The sequence below is a fragment of the Neolamprologus multifasciatus genome, chromosome 20, assembly GCF_963576455.1.
Source record: "Neolamprologus multifasciatus chromosome 20, fNeoMul1.2, whole genome shotgun sequence".
Lineage (NCBI taxonomy): Eukaryota > Metazoa > Chordata > Actinopteri > Cichliformes > Cichlidae > Neolamprologus > Neolamprologus multifasciatus.
Window position 1 is genome coordinate 13853269 of NC_140458.1, and position 15211 is coordinate 13868479.

The following is a 15211-nucleotide window of genomic DNA, read 5'->3' on the forward strand; positions in this document are numbered from 1 at the left end:
ATTAGTGTTTCTCCTACAGCTCCGACCGCAAAAAATGCACGTGCTCTTTGTGAGCTCGTTCCCAGCTCGTAACCAGCGCGTTCTGCCGTCAAGGGCGATCATTGGTTAAATGTGATCATGTGACTGATGCAAGCCAGATCCTTTTATTTAGCAAAACTGTGATTAATAGTTAAATATTATTGTTGAGGGGCACAGACAGGACTCCGCACGCCCACACACACAAAAAATAATAATAATAATTTTTAAAAAAAAAGTTGCCTCAACAAAAGGGCACTTTAGGCACCCATCAGGAAAGGGGCGGGTGCTCAAGCCCCTCTAGCCCCTCTAGCCCCCCCCCCGCACGTGCCTGCACTTTGGACTCCGCAGAAAAAATATTACTGACACCTACGTGCTTAGTTTATTATGCGGAACAAAGGTTGCCTGTGCAGTTTCACATCGGTCATAAATATGTGTCGGACCATCCCACCAAACGAGGAGCAGCTGACTACTGAAAAGCATAAACAAGCAGTGTAGAATCAGTTTATGTGTTGTAGGTCGTTTTAGATTCTCTGTGCTGATGTACTGAAAAGGCGTACCATCAGAAGTGGTCATGCTGAATTCTTCTGACTAACGTTTTATGAAAATATGTTTGCCAAACCATTTCGTGTCAAATCCAACACCGCAATCAAAGGATCAGACAGGTTAGTCACTGCTGCTCACATCTTTAGCTGACGCTTGCTTCTTCTACATATTCACATTTATTATATGTGGTGGAGGACTCTAAACATTTTTTTAAACTGTCCAAGTATCAGACTCTGTCCTCCTCATATAACTGGAATGAATCAAAACGGAGTAGTTCTTCTCTTCAGCTTACAGTGAAGCTTCTGGTCAGTGAATGAATAGATTTAGATAGCGTCGATATATCAGTTTTTCCGTATATCTTCGTATTTGAGCTGAAAGCTCTTTATTAGCTGGCACTGTCAATATCGGTCAATATTTAGCAAGGACAAATAATGATCATATTATTTTACTCTTATAATAATAACAATAATAATAACGCTTATTTGCATATCATTTATCACATTTATCAAAACCAGTGTTACGAGGTGCTTCGCATAGGAACAGAATAAACGGACAAACTGGGTGGAAATTATAAAAAAAAAAAAAAAATCAATCAAAATGTGCCGGTGTCAAAATGTAAATCCAATACAATGTGATTCCAGTAAAATTAACATCAAAACATCAAAAAGTTGAAAGAATAAGGTGAAGCTAATCTATGAATGTAAAAAATATATATATATAAAATGTATGCTAAAAGTTTTTAAAGGTTTTCAACGTAAATAAATATTTAGCAGTGATTTTAAAGTAAACACCAGCTGGATTTCCTCAGGCAGGTCATTTCCCTCCCACTGTCAGAAAAAGTCCTGATATTAATAATTGGCACGTGTGGGAGGATCGTCAGCCAATCAGATCGTCTGTCTCTTCCAGACTATAAAAGCTGGCCTGGATGAACTGCTCAGCCTCTCTCTTCCACTCCACCTGTTGACGTTTGTCTCTTAGTTAGGTTATGTTTATATATATTCTTGGGCCGGGCTTTAAATGTAATGTCAGTTCTAAAAGAAATGGGGAGCCTGTGTAGAGGCATTAAGACTCGTGGAATATGTTCAATTTTCTTGGTTCTTTTAAAAGGTCTACCTGTTTTATTTTGTGATTTAGTGCTTTCTGATACCTGTGTAATTATTATTAAAATAATCCAACCCAGTGGAAATTAAAGTATGAATGATAGTCTGACACTGAATCTAAGTACTGATCCTAAATTCCTTAGGTGATAGTAGCAGGACTGGGAAATCCTGTTTATGTTTCTCACAACTGTGATTAGATTTGAATATCACACTCAGGTCTCGGATAGCAGATGTTACATGAATGGATAAAGGACCAAGGAGAGAACTTGATGCTTGGATGCAGCTTTTCTGAACCAATGATGACATTTTTTTGTTTCATCAGTTACAGAGTTAGACAGTTGAAGAGGTTGGCTAAAATGTGGACTTTTCTCTGACCCAGAGCTGTATTTCATCTCTTTTATAAGATTGCTGTTATGAGATGAATAGTACCTTTGGGACATTTTGGAGTTTGGAGCTCTTGAATCATATTTCCCTCCTGCATGCAGGTTGTAACTTGGGCCCTAGGAAAAACTGAGTTTCTTAATCCTGAGTTGAGGGTACTCTGAGGTTTCTGTTACAGAAAGAATGCTAACGTAAACTCTGAATCTGTGTACCTATCATGCTAGCTGGCTGGTTTTCTTCTTCAATGAACTCCTAGTTTCTCTCGGACTCCTTCTGCTGCTCCTGAATCAACTGACAAGCATTTAGATTTATTTCCTCCCTCATGAGGTCCCTATCAAATCATGCAGTGGAGTTATTTAATATGAAGTTTATGTTTTTCCAAACACCAAAATCCAAGGTCAGTCTTTATTTTTTGTACTTAGCAGAGTCCTCAGTCATCAATGTGAGGACAGACGCAGCGATTACACTGCCGATTTATTTCCAGCTCAGAATAAAAGCTGTACACTACATCTTTCACCATGACTCTGTGGAGGGTAATGCAGCTGTCACACCATCAGCCAACAATAACTGTTTAAAGAAAGCTTGTCTTTCTAAAGCTTTGGACATGTAACACACAATCATTTATGAGGTTGTAGTCGGAAAAAATGCCTGACACTGTTAAGATCTTGAACTTTATGTGAATATTTGAATGAAGATGAGACAGAGATAACTTTGAGATGCTAAAACAGAGCCAAATGTAGTTTAAAGTGGGCTTTTAAAAGCAGGCTGCAGACAGTCTGACTGAATTTCATGTTGAAATAAATCCATATGTTGAAATATAGCCATTAAATTATGTTGAGCAATATTTTAAAAAGTATAATGTTTGAAAGTTCAAATTCTGAATCTGTTGGGCTCTCAGACAACACTTCTGATGACAGGACAGGTAAAAAAATAAATAAATAAATAAAGTTCAAATTCTGCACCATGACACATTTTCTAGAGAATTTAGGCTAAAGCAGTTACCTACCTTTTGTATTCAGTTTCTGTTCCCTGCATGTCGCATCCCATCCTTATTGAATTAACTTCATCAGACACATTGTAACCATAGCCAGTATAAAAGATTTATATATTTTATACATGCATTTGATGGCCGATTAGACCAAGCTGGTTAAAATAACTCCCCCATCCCCTTTTCTCTACCATCATGGTGCGCACTGACACTCATCCTCTCCTGATGATGACTTTCATTTACTAATCACACATGATTATCTCAGAGAGAACATGTATCTGAGCTAACATTTATTTCCATTTATGAGCCAAGCGAAGAGGACCTTAATCCACTCAGAGTTTATTGAACTTGCTTTCTAGAACCAGACCCTGGTGATTAAGATTCCTTTTTCTTGGCTCTAAGCGTGATAAATAATAACCTGCTGAAAGGAGCAGATGACTATTTTTTGGCAAGGTGACAAATGAAACTAATATTTTAGAGGAAAAGTATAGTTTTGACAAGCTATTATAGCTAATAGCTGAAAAAAACAAATAAATAAAATATAAATTTGGATTCATTTATTTTAACAAATAAATGGATCAATTTCCTTGAGTTGAGCACAAAAATAGTGTGGGTTATGGTGCAGTTCAGACGAGCAGAAACAGGGTCATCTGTTAAGATATTATCAGATAAATTGATATGGTGTATTTTCAAAACATCTGTTGGTGTGTATTTTATCTACTTCTGTGTTGTTGCCTTTAGGAGAAAGCTCAAAGCTGACTTATCTGCGACCTTTCCTTTGCTGTCTGCTGATGAACTGTCTGAACTGGTCCCCAATAAAGAGGAACTAAATGTTGTCAAGATTTATGCACACAAGGGAGATGCTGTGACAGTTTATGTTCTTCATAAAAATCCAGTGTTCTTTGAAGTGGATAAAAAACTTTTTCCTACCGGTAATTAAACAGATGAATGAACACACTAATATGGGATACAATGGGATGACTGACCTGCTCTTAAGTAACTTTTTTTTGTCATATTTATTAGTGTATGTTCTTTGGCGATACCCCGCTCTCCTACCAGCCTTCAAGACATGGCCTCCTGTTCTTCAGAAATTGACTGGAGGGGCAGGTATGCTTTTTTTGAGGTGGGGGATCAGTGAATCATGTGCAAATGTTTTGTGCATTCAAGTTATGAGAGAATATTGTGCTTTTCCAAAGATCTCATGCTCCCAGGTGTGGTGGTGCCTTCATGTGGTCTCCCAGATGTGAAACAGGGGGACAGCTGTGCTGTTACATTAGTGAACAACAGGTATGTTATATTAAACACTTTTGGAAGACCTTTCCTACTTTCCTAAAAAATGTAAGTGTGACTGTGTCCTTGGGGTTGTTCCTAGAGCACCTGTTGCAGTTGGAACAGCTGCCGTGTCCACTGAACAGATGCATTGTTTGGGTATGAAAGGAAGAGGAGTCTGCATTCTTCACACGTACATGGATTATCTCTGGTGAGTCGCTTTCACCTTACAGCATTGAATTGTTTTAAATTTAAGTTTAGTGGCATTATTGATTAGTGTCGTTTCACCATTAAATTGAAGGCTACAGCTGGCAGCTTCTTAGCTTAGCATGAAGACTCTAGCAAAGCAATTCTTTTTGGAAAGGTGTGTTTTTTCTCAATAACTAGGGCAGGGAATGTTTGTAGTTGCGTGTCTCTCAGTGTTGGCCAAACTTGTGACCTGTGCTGGGTGTATCCTGGCTTGCACCTCTGACAGCTGGGTGATGGTTCAAACCTGCTTCTCAGGCTTTCCCCAGGCATGTTCTCCCTCTGCCCATGTAGGCTATTTCCCACAGTTCACAGCTTGGTTATTTAGTTTATTGGTGATTCTAAATTTGCCATTGGTTTGACAGATGATGCAAAAATGGGGGGGAAAAAAGTGATGGAAAAAAAATGAAGCACTTGCACAACAAGGACCACCTGTCTTCTTTTCCTTATGAGGATATTCCAAAAACAGTGAAGATGAAACTGATAACATTTGAGCATTGTTCGTTAGTGATGCACATTATGTTTTTGCACATCATGACTGCCCGTCCCACTCTCCTAAATGCAGTGGCTTTGAAATTTATCAAGGCTTTTTCGGAAATGAACTCATGACATTTTGGCTATAAAAGGTCCTTTTGACCTCATGTCCATCCCATTCCCGTGAATATATCAGGAACGCTTGGTGAACTTCAGATTTGGCATGAATATTTATTTGGACTCAAACACAAACAAATTAGAGTTTGGTAAATTGGGAAAAAATTCCCGCAAATAAAATGACATTTCACATTTGATTAGATATTGCATTAGTGATGCTTATATTTAGTGCCTATCTATTAGTTTAATTTAATCTTCATTACACACAGTGCACTCACGGGACACTTCATTAGGTACACCTTGCTAGTACTGATTTGAACCCCCTGTTTTGCCTTCAGAACTGCCTCAATTCTTTATAGCAAGGACTCAACCAGGTTGTGGAAACATTCCTCAGAGATTTTGGTCCATATTGATTTGTTGGCAGCACATCCATGATACAAATCTACTGTTCCAGCACATTCCAGAGGTGCTCTATTGGATTGAGATCTGGTGACTGGAGGCCAACTGAGTACAGTGAACTGTTCAAGAGCACGGTTTGAGATGATTTGAGCTTTTTGACATTTATTTTCCTGGCAGCAGACGTAAAAAGATGGATACCCTGTGGTGATAAATAGACGGGCATGGTCACCATCAATAGCCAGATAGGCTGTGGCATTTAAACAATGATCTGTTGATACTAAGGGACCAAAAGTATCCCCACAGCACTACACCATCACCAGCAGCCTGAACCAAGGCAAAAGTTATCCATGCTTTCATGTTGTTTATGCCAAACTCTGACCTTACATTTGAATGTTGCAGCAGAAATGGAGAGTCTCCAGACCAGGTGACACTTTTCCAGTGTCGTCCAATCTGGGCGAGCCCATGCGAATTCAGTTTCCTATTCTTAGTTGACATGAGTCTAATTTTTTGTAGTCTCCTGCTGCTGTAGCACATCTGCTTCAAGGTTTGACGTGTTGTGCATTTAGAGATGCTCTTCTGCATTATAAGTGATTATTTGATTTGAAGTGTTCTCTTCATCAAAGGAGTTTGGCCTTTTTCCTCTGACCTCTGTAATAAAGGAGGCATTTTGTGTTACTGAATAACTGTATCCAGTAAAGTGGCTACTCATTAGAACTGTTTAAAATAAAAGTACTGATGCAGGTAAAAAGGACTGTATTTTGTTTGTGGTGAGTTTGTCTGATTTGAGTTTGAACAAGCATTCATTTAAACTGCAAGTTGATTGGCTGGTGGAGGCAAAAAGTCAAAATGCTCTAATGCCAGTTTCATATCCTTTTCAGGGCTTTTGGAGATAAGTCAGGTCCTCCTTCTTTACCAGATGCAGAAAGTGAAGCACATGGGGAGAACGGTGAGGAATGTGAAATCAGTGACAAAGAGGAGGAGGAAGTTGATAAGTGTGTGGAGGAGCAGCACAGTCCAGAGGAAACGGTCACAGATCAAGCCAAGTCTTGTTTTGAGGAGCTGAGCTTAGTTGAACAGGATGAAGAGAAGGGCGAAAAGAACAATGAGAAGGAGGAGGAGACCCAGGATGAGCAGAAAACACCACAAGGTACCAGATGTACAACAAAAGTCGCCTTGAGGCTTGAGACGACTTTTGTTGTGATTTGGCGCTATATAAATAAAATTGAATTGAATTGAATTGAATAGATGTAATCAAACTCTCTCACATATTTTCCTTGATGTAACAGGATGATGGTAAGTGCAAGGATCAGAAGTGTTATTAATGAAAATGAAGTTATAGATTTGCCATTAAATCACTTCCCACCAAAGTTGTTCTGAATCTGTTTTTAATAGTACTTCGCCAAAACCTCATAAATACTTTAATCCCCGATTTAAATCTGATTGACGTAGTGACTACTAAATGGTTGCAGGGCAGACTCGATGACTTTGTTGGGTTTTTTGTGAACATGTGGTTTTGTTATGTTAATTCAGCTGTGGAATACGTTTTTTTTTTTTTTTTTGCATGCTCAGAGAAAAGTATGTAATACAGGTCATGCCTTGTTTTCACAGAGGTAATGGACGCCATGCTGTGGCAGTGCTTTCTTCATGCCTTAAAGAGCAAGGTGAAGAAGTCAGAGCTCCCCCTACTGACGAGTACATTTCTCCGCAACCATATGTTCTCTTGCTGGTAATGTATAAATCACCTTTGTAGAAGTTTTAATGGGAAAGGAAAATTATTACTGAAAACGCCTTGTATTTTTCAGCCCAAGTGGAAAGCAACTTGATATCAAGAAGTCGAGCTATAAGAAGGTATCATGTGTCCAGCTTGTGACATTGAACACATTTTAGTGTGAAATGCATAACCTCATCAGTATGTGTCTTTTCTAACAGCTTTCCAAGTTTCTACACACCATGGAGCAACGGTATAACATCGTGCGAGTAAAGGAACTCACCAAGGGTGTGGAGAGTATTGTGGAGGTGGACTGGAAGAATCCAGAGTGAGGCCTTTTTCAAAATAAAGAAATTCTTCATAGGGATTGAAACTTGCAACCCACCCACATTCAGCAAGGCTAGCTCTGTGTTTGTACTTTGTATTACTGTAGCCTTGTTTTTTTGTAGACTGCGTTCCTTCAGCTTTCCCGAGGACACAGATGTTGAATCGACTCCACTGCCGGATGGAGAGGAAGAAGAAATTCCATATCATCCTCCAGAGATCACAACTCTATACTCTGTGTCTGCTCGGCTGGAGCCTCTCTTTCTGAATGCAAACAAGAGGTCTGTATATTTTCCTAACCCTGCCTCTTCATACTTCCTCCTGTTCGCATGGGTTGGACAGCAGGGGGACATAGCAGGGAGAGTTGGAGCTTGTGTTTCTTTAAAAGAGACACTGAACCCCAAGCAACTCCAGGAGAGCTGCTGATAATTGGCCTCACCCTCTGACCAACCTGTGAACTGATAAGGCAATATTTGTCTTACACAAGCTGAAGAATTCCTGGTCTTTAGCTGCGTCTGAAATCACATGTTTGATTGCTAATTTATTGCTCCATCTATAGTTTTCAAGTAGTTTACCCCATAGGGACCCATAAATTCAAACTTCTAATATAGTTTTCAATTGTAAATTGGGGTTTTTGACAGAAGGTTTTTCATTTGCTTTTTTCCCGTCTATGAAAAGCCATGTGTTACTAATAGTACATCATCAGTACTGTAGAGTTTTCTTAGATCAAACGTAGCAAACTGCGCTGAAACAGAAATAGCAGTTTTCTTGGAAGATTCAGTGAACTGCCAGTTGTCATGTTCTTTCTAAGAACTACAAGCAGCCTTTCTGTCATGCAATATATTATTTTCATAATAAAATTAATTTGTTAAACTTTACAATTTCCCTTCAAACTGCTATAAGTTCAAGGATCTTCTCTCACTGAAACAAACAATAGCAGGTGCAGCATCATTTTTATATGTGTAACATCACTTTTGTTAGCATGTTTATTAAATCAACAAATACCAGGACATTAACCCTTTTCTCTTTTTCACTCATCTAAATGATTTTCCTCAGTTCTTTGTTCCTCCATACCGAGGTTTTTGTCAAAGCTGCTGGCTTGTGGCTTTGGATAGCTTTAGCTTTTAGCCACTTTGTCTGTGTTAGGTTCTTTAAAATGTCCGTGCAGCTGGGTGAGGGTGATTGAAGGGTCGCGTTAGGTTTACTTTGTGTCTTCATCACGCTATGGCCCACAGCCTCACACTAATAACATGTGGCTGTAAGATTGTGAGCAACTATTAGCCTGCGACGCCATGTGCATGTTGCACATGTTGCACATGTTGCACAAATTGTCCTGACTCTGCTCCCTAGCTCAGCGGATGGGTGCATCTCTGTAATTGTTGCCCAGCTGCCACATTGTAAAAAAATTGCAACTCATTCAGCCTCTTACCACACATCTGTCTTCTAAAGTGGAGATGGCAAGTTAACATGAATAAAGCAAAACACATGACAATGCTTTCTAAAAAAAAACTGCCCCCTGCTGACTAACTTGGTTTTATCTTTCTCCTAGTGTGCTTTGTATGGTGACCACTCATAGTGGGAAATGTAGAGTGTTCCCAGCTTAGGTTTTAATATCCAGGAGCTTCTAGTACGGTGCGTGACAGGTAAAATGTTTATACTGATTCTGAAAAGGGTTATTGTCTGAATTCTTGGAGGGCAGTGTAATTCATTAAAACAATCCCTTGAAATATCCAATGAAATGACTAGATGCTGAAACAATCTTGGACTGAGAGAGTTATTTTAATAAATTTAAATTAACTTCAGAAGCTTTTGTGGAAAACCCACCCTATTACTCCGAGGACTGTTTGTTTATATACTTATTAGCCAGAACATTAAAACCACCAGTGTAGGTCCACCAAAACAGCTCAAGTGTTTTGGTGGTCAGGTGCATTTGTTTGGGTAAAATGCTCAAGAACCTCAGATAATCATTGTTAGCAGAGGATCGCTATCATTCACTTTATAATATGTTAAAGTGAACCCATGGTCTGTTTTAAAATAAGTTATCCTCATATTTTGGGTTGGCTTTTGCATATTTTTAGTTGATTCTTCTTAAGTCTAAGCCTTAGACTTCAAGGCATTCATCAGGACAACCAGCACAAACTGGCCCAGAGTATAAATTCTGCAGTATTTAGCTTTAGTTGATGTACATCTAACATAAGCTAATGCAGTCTAATACAACAACCCTGCATCTGTTTTCCTGAGCTTTAAATCTCTTAGCCTTAATTTAAATACTTTAAGTAAAACTGTCTTGGCAGCCGGGGATCGGTCCGCCAGGGCCTGCGCTCCTGGCCGCCGCCCGGCACACAATGCACCCGACCCCTATGGCGCCTCCTGCGGGTGGTGGGCCTGCAGGAGGATGGGCCCATGTCTCCTCTTCGGGCTGTGCCCGGCCGGGCCCCATGGACCTCGGGCACCCTCCCCGGGCCTGGCTCCAGGGCAGGGCCCCGGTAACCCTATCCCGGGCAGGGTAAACTGTTCCCTTGATGTTTTCTTCATAAGGGTCTTCTGAATTGCTCTTTGTCTGGTCCCTCACCCACGACCAATTTGCCATGGGAGACCCTACCAGGGGGCAAAAGCCCCCAGACAACATAGCCCCTGGGATCCCTGGGACACACAAACCCCTCCACCACGATAAGGTAGCGATTCACGGAGAGGACGAGTTCCTGCCCCAAGTGGAGGAGTTCAAGTATCTCGGGGTCTTGTTCGCGAGTGATGAGAGAAGGGAGCCGGAGATCGACACACGGATTGGGGCTGCGGCTGCGGCTGCAGTGATGCGGACGCTGCACTGGTCCGTCGTGGTGAAGAGAGAGCTGAGTGTAAAAGCGAAGCTCTCAATTTACCGGTCGATCTACGTCCCTACCATCACCTACTGTCACGAGCTGTGGGTAGTGACCGTAAGAACAAGATCGCGGATACAAGCGGCAGAAATGAGCTTCCTCCGAAGGGTGGCTAGCCTCTCCCTTAGAGATAGGGTGAGAAGTTCGGCCATCCGGGAGGGGCTCAGAGTAGAGCCGCTGCTCCTCCACATCGAAAGGAGCCAGCTGAGGTGGTTCAGGCATATGACAAGGATGCCTCCTGGGTGAGGTGTTCTGGTCATGTCCCACCGGGAGGAGGCCCCGGGGCAGACCCAAGACACACTGGAGAGATTATATCTCTTGGCTGGCCTGGGAACGCCTTGGTGTTCCCCCGGATAAGCTGGAGGAGGTGGCTGGGGAGAGGGAGGTCTGGGCTTCTCTGCTTAGGATGCTGCCCCCGCGACCCGGCCCCGGATAAAGCGGATGAAGATGGATGGATGGATGAGTAAAACTGCTGATTCAACTTGAAATCTGCAGTTTTTTTCTAGCTGTGTTGCTTTATATAGATGAGTTTATTTCCTAATACAAGAATAAAAAGAAAGTAGATATTTTTATTAAAGCTTAGGTAGCCTTTATAAGTTTTTCTCATTTGTATTGATCGGTGATACTAATGTGTGCTTTGTTGCCTCTTTAGGAAAGGAGCTACACTGCATCCTGCTGAAGTAAGAAGTATTGTCACGGAGTATGTGAAGGACAATGAGCTGGTGGATGAAAATAATAAGAAGTAAGAGGCTGTTCAAAACTCTACTGTGATTCAGAGTGGATATTTGAAAAACCACAGACAGAAGAACACAGAACAACTAAACATTGAAAACCTGGAGGCCACGCTGCTGAGTTGAATAACATTATAATAAGCTAAAATGTTTAAATGTGACTCTGAGACTCCAAAAAACATCTCATGTTTCATTTTCTACTAATTTGTTCCTCATCTGATGTGAAACAAATTAGCAGTGATTTATGGGAGAAAATAAACTATCTGCCACAAAGCTGGCATGGCTTAACAGTGCAGCATGCTCCCTGTTTAGTGCCATCCCTCAAGCCTCACTGTTTTTGTCCTCTTTACTAGTTACGTGACCATCAACCCAACTCTGTGTGACTGCTTACTGGAGAAATCAGAGTATCAGGAGGTAGTCTTTCTCAAATGGGATGACCTCTTTTGCAGGTAAAGACAAACTTTTTTTAAAGCGCTCTGTACAACATTGAACATGTTGCTTTTTGAAGTACTGTACCCCACCCACACTTAAAAATAGCTGTACTAGTTGCATTTCTGTATAGGGCTGTGCGATATGACCAAAATTTCATATCCCGATATAAGACATTTATCGTCCCGACAACGGTATACATCACAAAAATGTTACAATTTCTGTAAATTCCATGAATGTCAGGCAACTCAATTTGGGTAAAGAGTTTTTTGTTTTGTTTTGTTTTTTTAGCTGGTCGTGTACCTGGAGTCACCGATGCATAAAACTATACATTTTTAGACATTTTCTTTGTGAGTATTTATTACACAGCGTGCTGCGGGGAAAAGCTGATTCTAATGTTTATTGTTTTAGCACCTGACAGCACTTTTTTTGCTTTTCATCCGTAAACACTCTGCATACTCTTTCACGTGACTCAGTTTATTTTGAAAAGTCTCAACAGGATCTTCAGCTTTATTGTGAAAGGTTTATGTGGGAAAATAAACAAGCGGACGACGGAGCCACGCAATGGTTTTACCGTTGTTGTTGCTAACGACAACGCATAAAAACAGTCGCTTGTCCGTCTGTAGTGTGGTTATATTAAATATAAGAGAAATAGAGAACTTTAAGAAATTCTACAGTGACCATCAAAACTATAAAAAATATTGCCGTAAAGAGTTTATTCTGCGACATCACGAAAAAAACGATAGCGTAATATGCAACGATTGACGTTTTCATATTGTCATCCGTTATATCGAACAGCCCTATTTCTGTAGCATTCAATAACGGAAACTGCATATAAATTGTATATAATATATCAGTATTTTAGTAAATTAGACAGATTTACTGGTTAAAGTAGCCAATGCAAATCCACATTTAAATTGCCTCTAATTACTAAAGTGGGCCAACTTTACCCATCAGAAAGATTAAATAGTCGTACTAATGCATCATTTAATCCTGGTCTGATCTGTAAATCTGTAACACATCACTGCTGCTGACATAGTTTGCAATGCAGTTAAAGTAATTTAGGGTTTGTTTGTTTGTTTGTTTTTTGCTAGGTTATGATTGGCTTAGATCTCAGGTATTTAATTTAAGAAAAGGTTAATTTAATGGATAGTGCAATGTTTCCCTCATTTTAAAGGTGACTTTTTATGTTTTTAAAATTTCAAAAGATTAGACGAAAAGGCAAAACCAAAAAAGCAAAATTTTGTTCATCTATCCACATTTGTAGAACTGCTTGAAATAATTAAAGTTATCAAATTTCTCATAAAAGCTCCACTAGGTTTACCAGAGATCAGCAATTGATTCAAATCCACAAAACAATGTTGCCACAGACCAAAGATTGGACAAGACACCAGCATCACTAAGAGGGGCAGATTGTGATGGGTGGCTGCCCAGTCTGCTCTCAGTGGGGTTTTTCCTGTCATAGCCTGAAAGGTTTGCACAAATAGTGCATTGTGTGCAGTGAAATTAGTAGAACAACTAGTGGGAATTTTGGAAAGTAAATTCTTCATTGCAATCTTTGCAGATTGTACTTTTATAGTATCCACACTATGTTTTGTTTTGTTTTTTCCATTTTGCTAATGCTAAAAGTTAACCTTGTTTTCCACAGAACACTGGGAAGAATGCAGGAGTGCTATCAAGCTGTGTTTCCAGGGCAACCACCTATAGTAAAGAAAGGCCATATTGAGCCCATTGACATTACTGTGGCTTCTAGAGGTTCGAATAAGAAGGTGCCAATTTCTTTCTCCAGTTTGGCTATTTCTGGATGAATTTGTTTGTTTGTACTGATACAGATTAATGACCTTGGTGCTTTTTATGAATTCTTAAGCATATCCCATACACTAAAATATTTAACACTTATCATACAGATAGTGTGGTAAAAAGCTTACATGCGCTCATTACGGGCATGAGTTTCATGGTACTTTTGGGCTTTTAATGATTTCTTAGAAGTGTTCTCTTGCCATAACTGCATACACCCCCATATGTTGATTTTAGCCTCCGTCTCCCATTTAATTTTAATATAATTGGTTGATTGATCCTTGTAGGTTCCGATAAAGTTTAGCAATCAATTTATTTTTAATCTGACCTTTATAAGCTTCTTTTATAACGGGGACTAGGCCTTCACTATGTTCTTCTGTAGTTTTTATATTACTATTGAAATAGGACCTGACTTGGAGATATCTGAAAAAATCTTTGTTTTCCAAACCATAGGCGTCTCTTAATTTTTCAAAACTTTGTAATCCTTCTTTTCTTAACAATGAGCAAAATGGGAGCTATAAATCTTTGTGAAAAAATTCCAGTCAATCCAGCTAATAGATATTTCATTCTTAAAAAAAGTGGTATCCCCATACCCCAGCCAAGATCGCTGTCATTGGAGACACATCATGTATATGTTTTTGTTTTTTAATCTAGTAATGAATGATATATTATAGGTGCATCTTACGTTTTGAAAAATAAACTTGTCAGTGCCCTCCATTTATACAGACTGTATATAGTAATGACCTCACTAGTTAACATGAATGATTAAATATTTTAATTAGTTGTTTTATATATGCAACCTGTAGGTGACTTTGATGAAGAACCTGGAAGTGTACGGGTTGGATCCTGCAGTTGTCGCCAGTGTTTTGCAGCATAGAGTTCAGGCCAGCTCTGTCTTGCAGCCTGTCCCCGGAGCCAAGGACAGAGTCTTGGTCCAGATCCAAGGAAACCAGATTCAACAAGTTGGCAAATTGCTGCTGGGTATGGACCTTTAGGGAATTCAGTATTTTATCATAATTCCTTCATCTGCACAAAGTCATTTTGTCTATTATTCTCCTTTCAGATCATTATCAAATTCCTCGGAAATACATTCAAGGATTAGAAAAAGCTCCAAAGGGTGGCAAGAAAAAATAGTATTTCAACAAATTGTACCAGCAGTTTGAAGTGTTTAACAGTTTTATTGTGTGTAAACAGAATTACAATAAACTCTTCACTGTCCATTAAATAAAGCTGATCTGGTGTCAAATGCTAAAGGTGGATGAATGAAGTTCTCATTATTGTTCTGCTGTGGCTCCCAAATGTATTTCAGGTTAAAGTTGATGATGGGGTCGGCCAAAACGACCAATATGTTTTTCACTGTAAGGTAATTGGATTCTGATGGCAACAAAGAACATTGAGAGGAAACAATTTCCTTAGCTTTAGACGTACTGAGCAACATCTCTGTCAGCAAATGTGTCCTAACAGCTGACTGTGTGCAGTTTTGTCAGCAGGCACATCCTTAAAGTGTCATATATTCAGCTGGAATAAGAAATAACTGGATGGTGTAAAAATGAACTCCATCATAACAACAGACTGTACAAAAGGAAACAAAAAACACCTGCTTTAAACTGATTTATTTCTAGTTTATTTGTAATTTAATATCACCCAAACTTAAAAGCACAGCATCAGCAGTGATTATTCTTGCCATAGTCAAGGTTTTTGTTTATTAAAGTAATCTGCGCGAGACTCGGACGCTTTTTTAATCTTGTGCATACAGGCATTGGAATTAAACACACCAATAAAGTAGGTTAAACACTAGTTAAACACCTTTA

The 15211-nt window shown here is 39.6% G+C and overlaps 1 protein-coding gene across 1 annotated transcript; it reads left to right on the plus strand.

The window, feature by feature from the left end:
- Nucleotides 1-433: 433 nt before the first annotated feature.
- Nucleotides 434-14657, plus strand: eif2d (eukaryotic translation initiation factor 2D). The gene is made up of 15 exons (XM_085146430.1): nt 434-680; nt 3772-3962; nt 4054-4137; nt 4227-4317; nt 4403-4510; nt 6414-6682; nt 7144-7261; nt 7338-7383; nt 7465-7571; nt 7693-7848; nt 11096-11185; nt 11528-11623; nt 13252-13372; nt 14207-14381; nt 14464-14657. The coding sequence occupies exons 1-15, from the start codon at nt 625-627 to the stop codon at nt 14532-14534; spliced, it is 1779 nt and encodes a 592-aa protein (XP_085002556.1). The 5' UTR covers nt 434-624; the 3' UTR covers nt 14535-14657.
- The last annotated feature ends 554 nt before the right edge of the window (nt 14658-15211 follow it).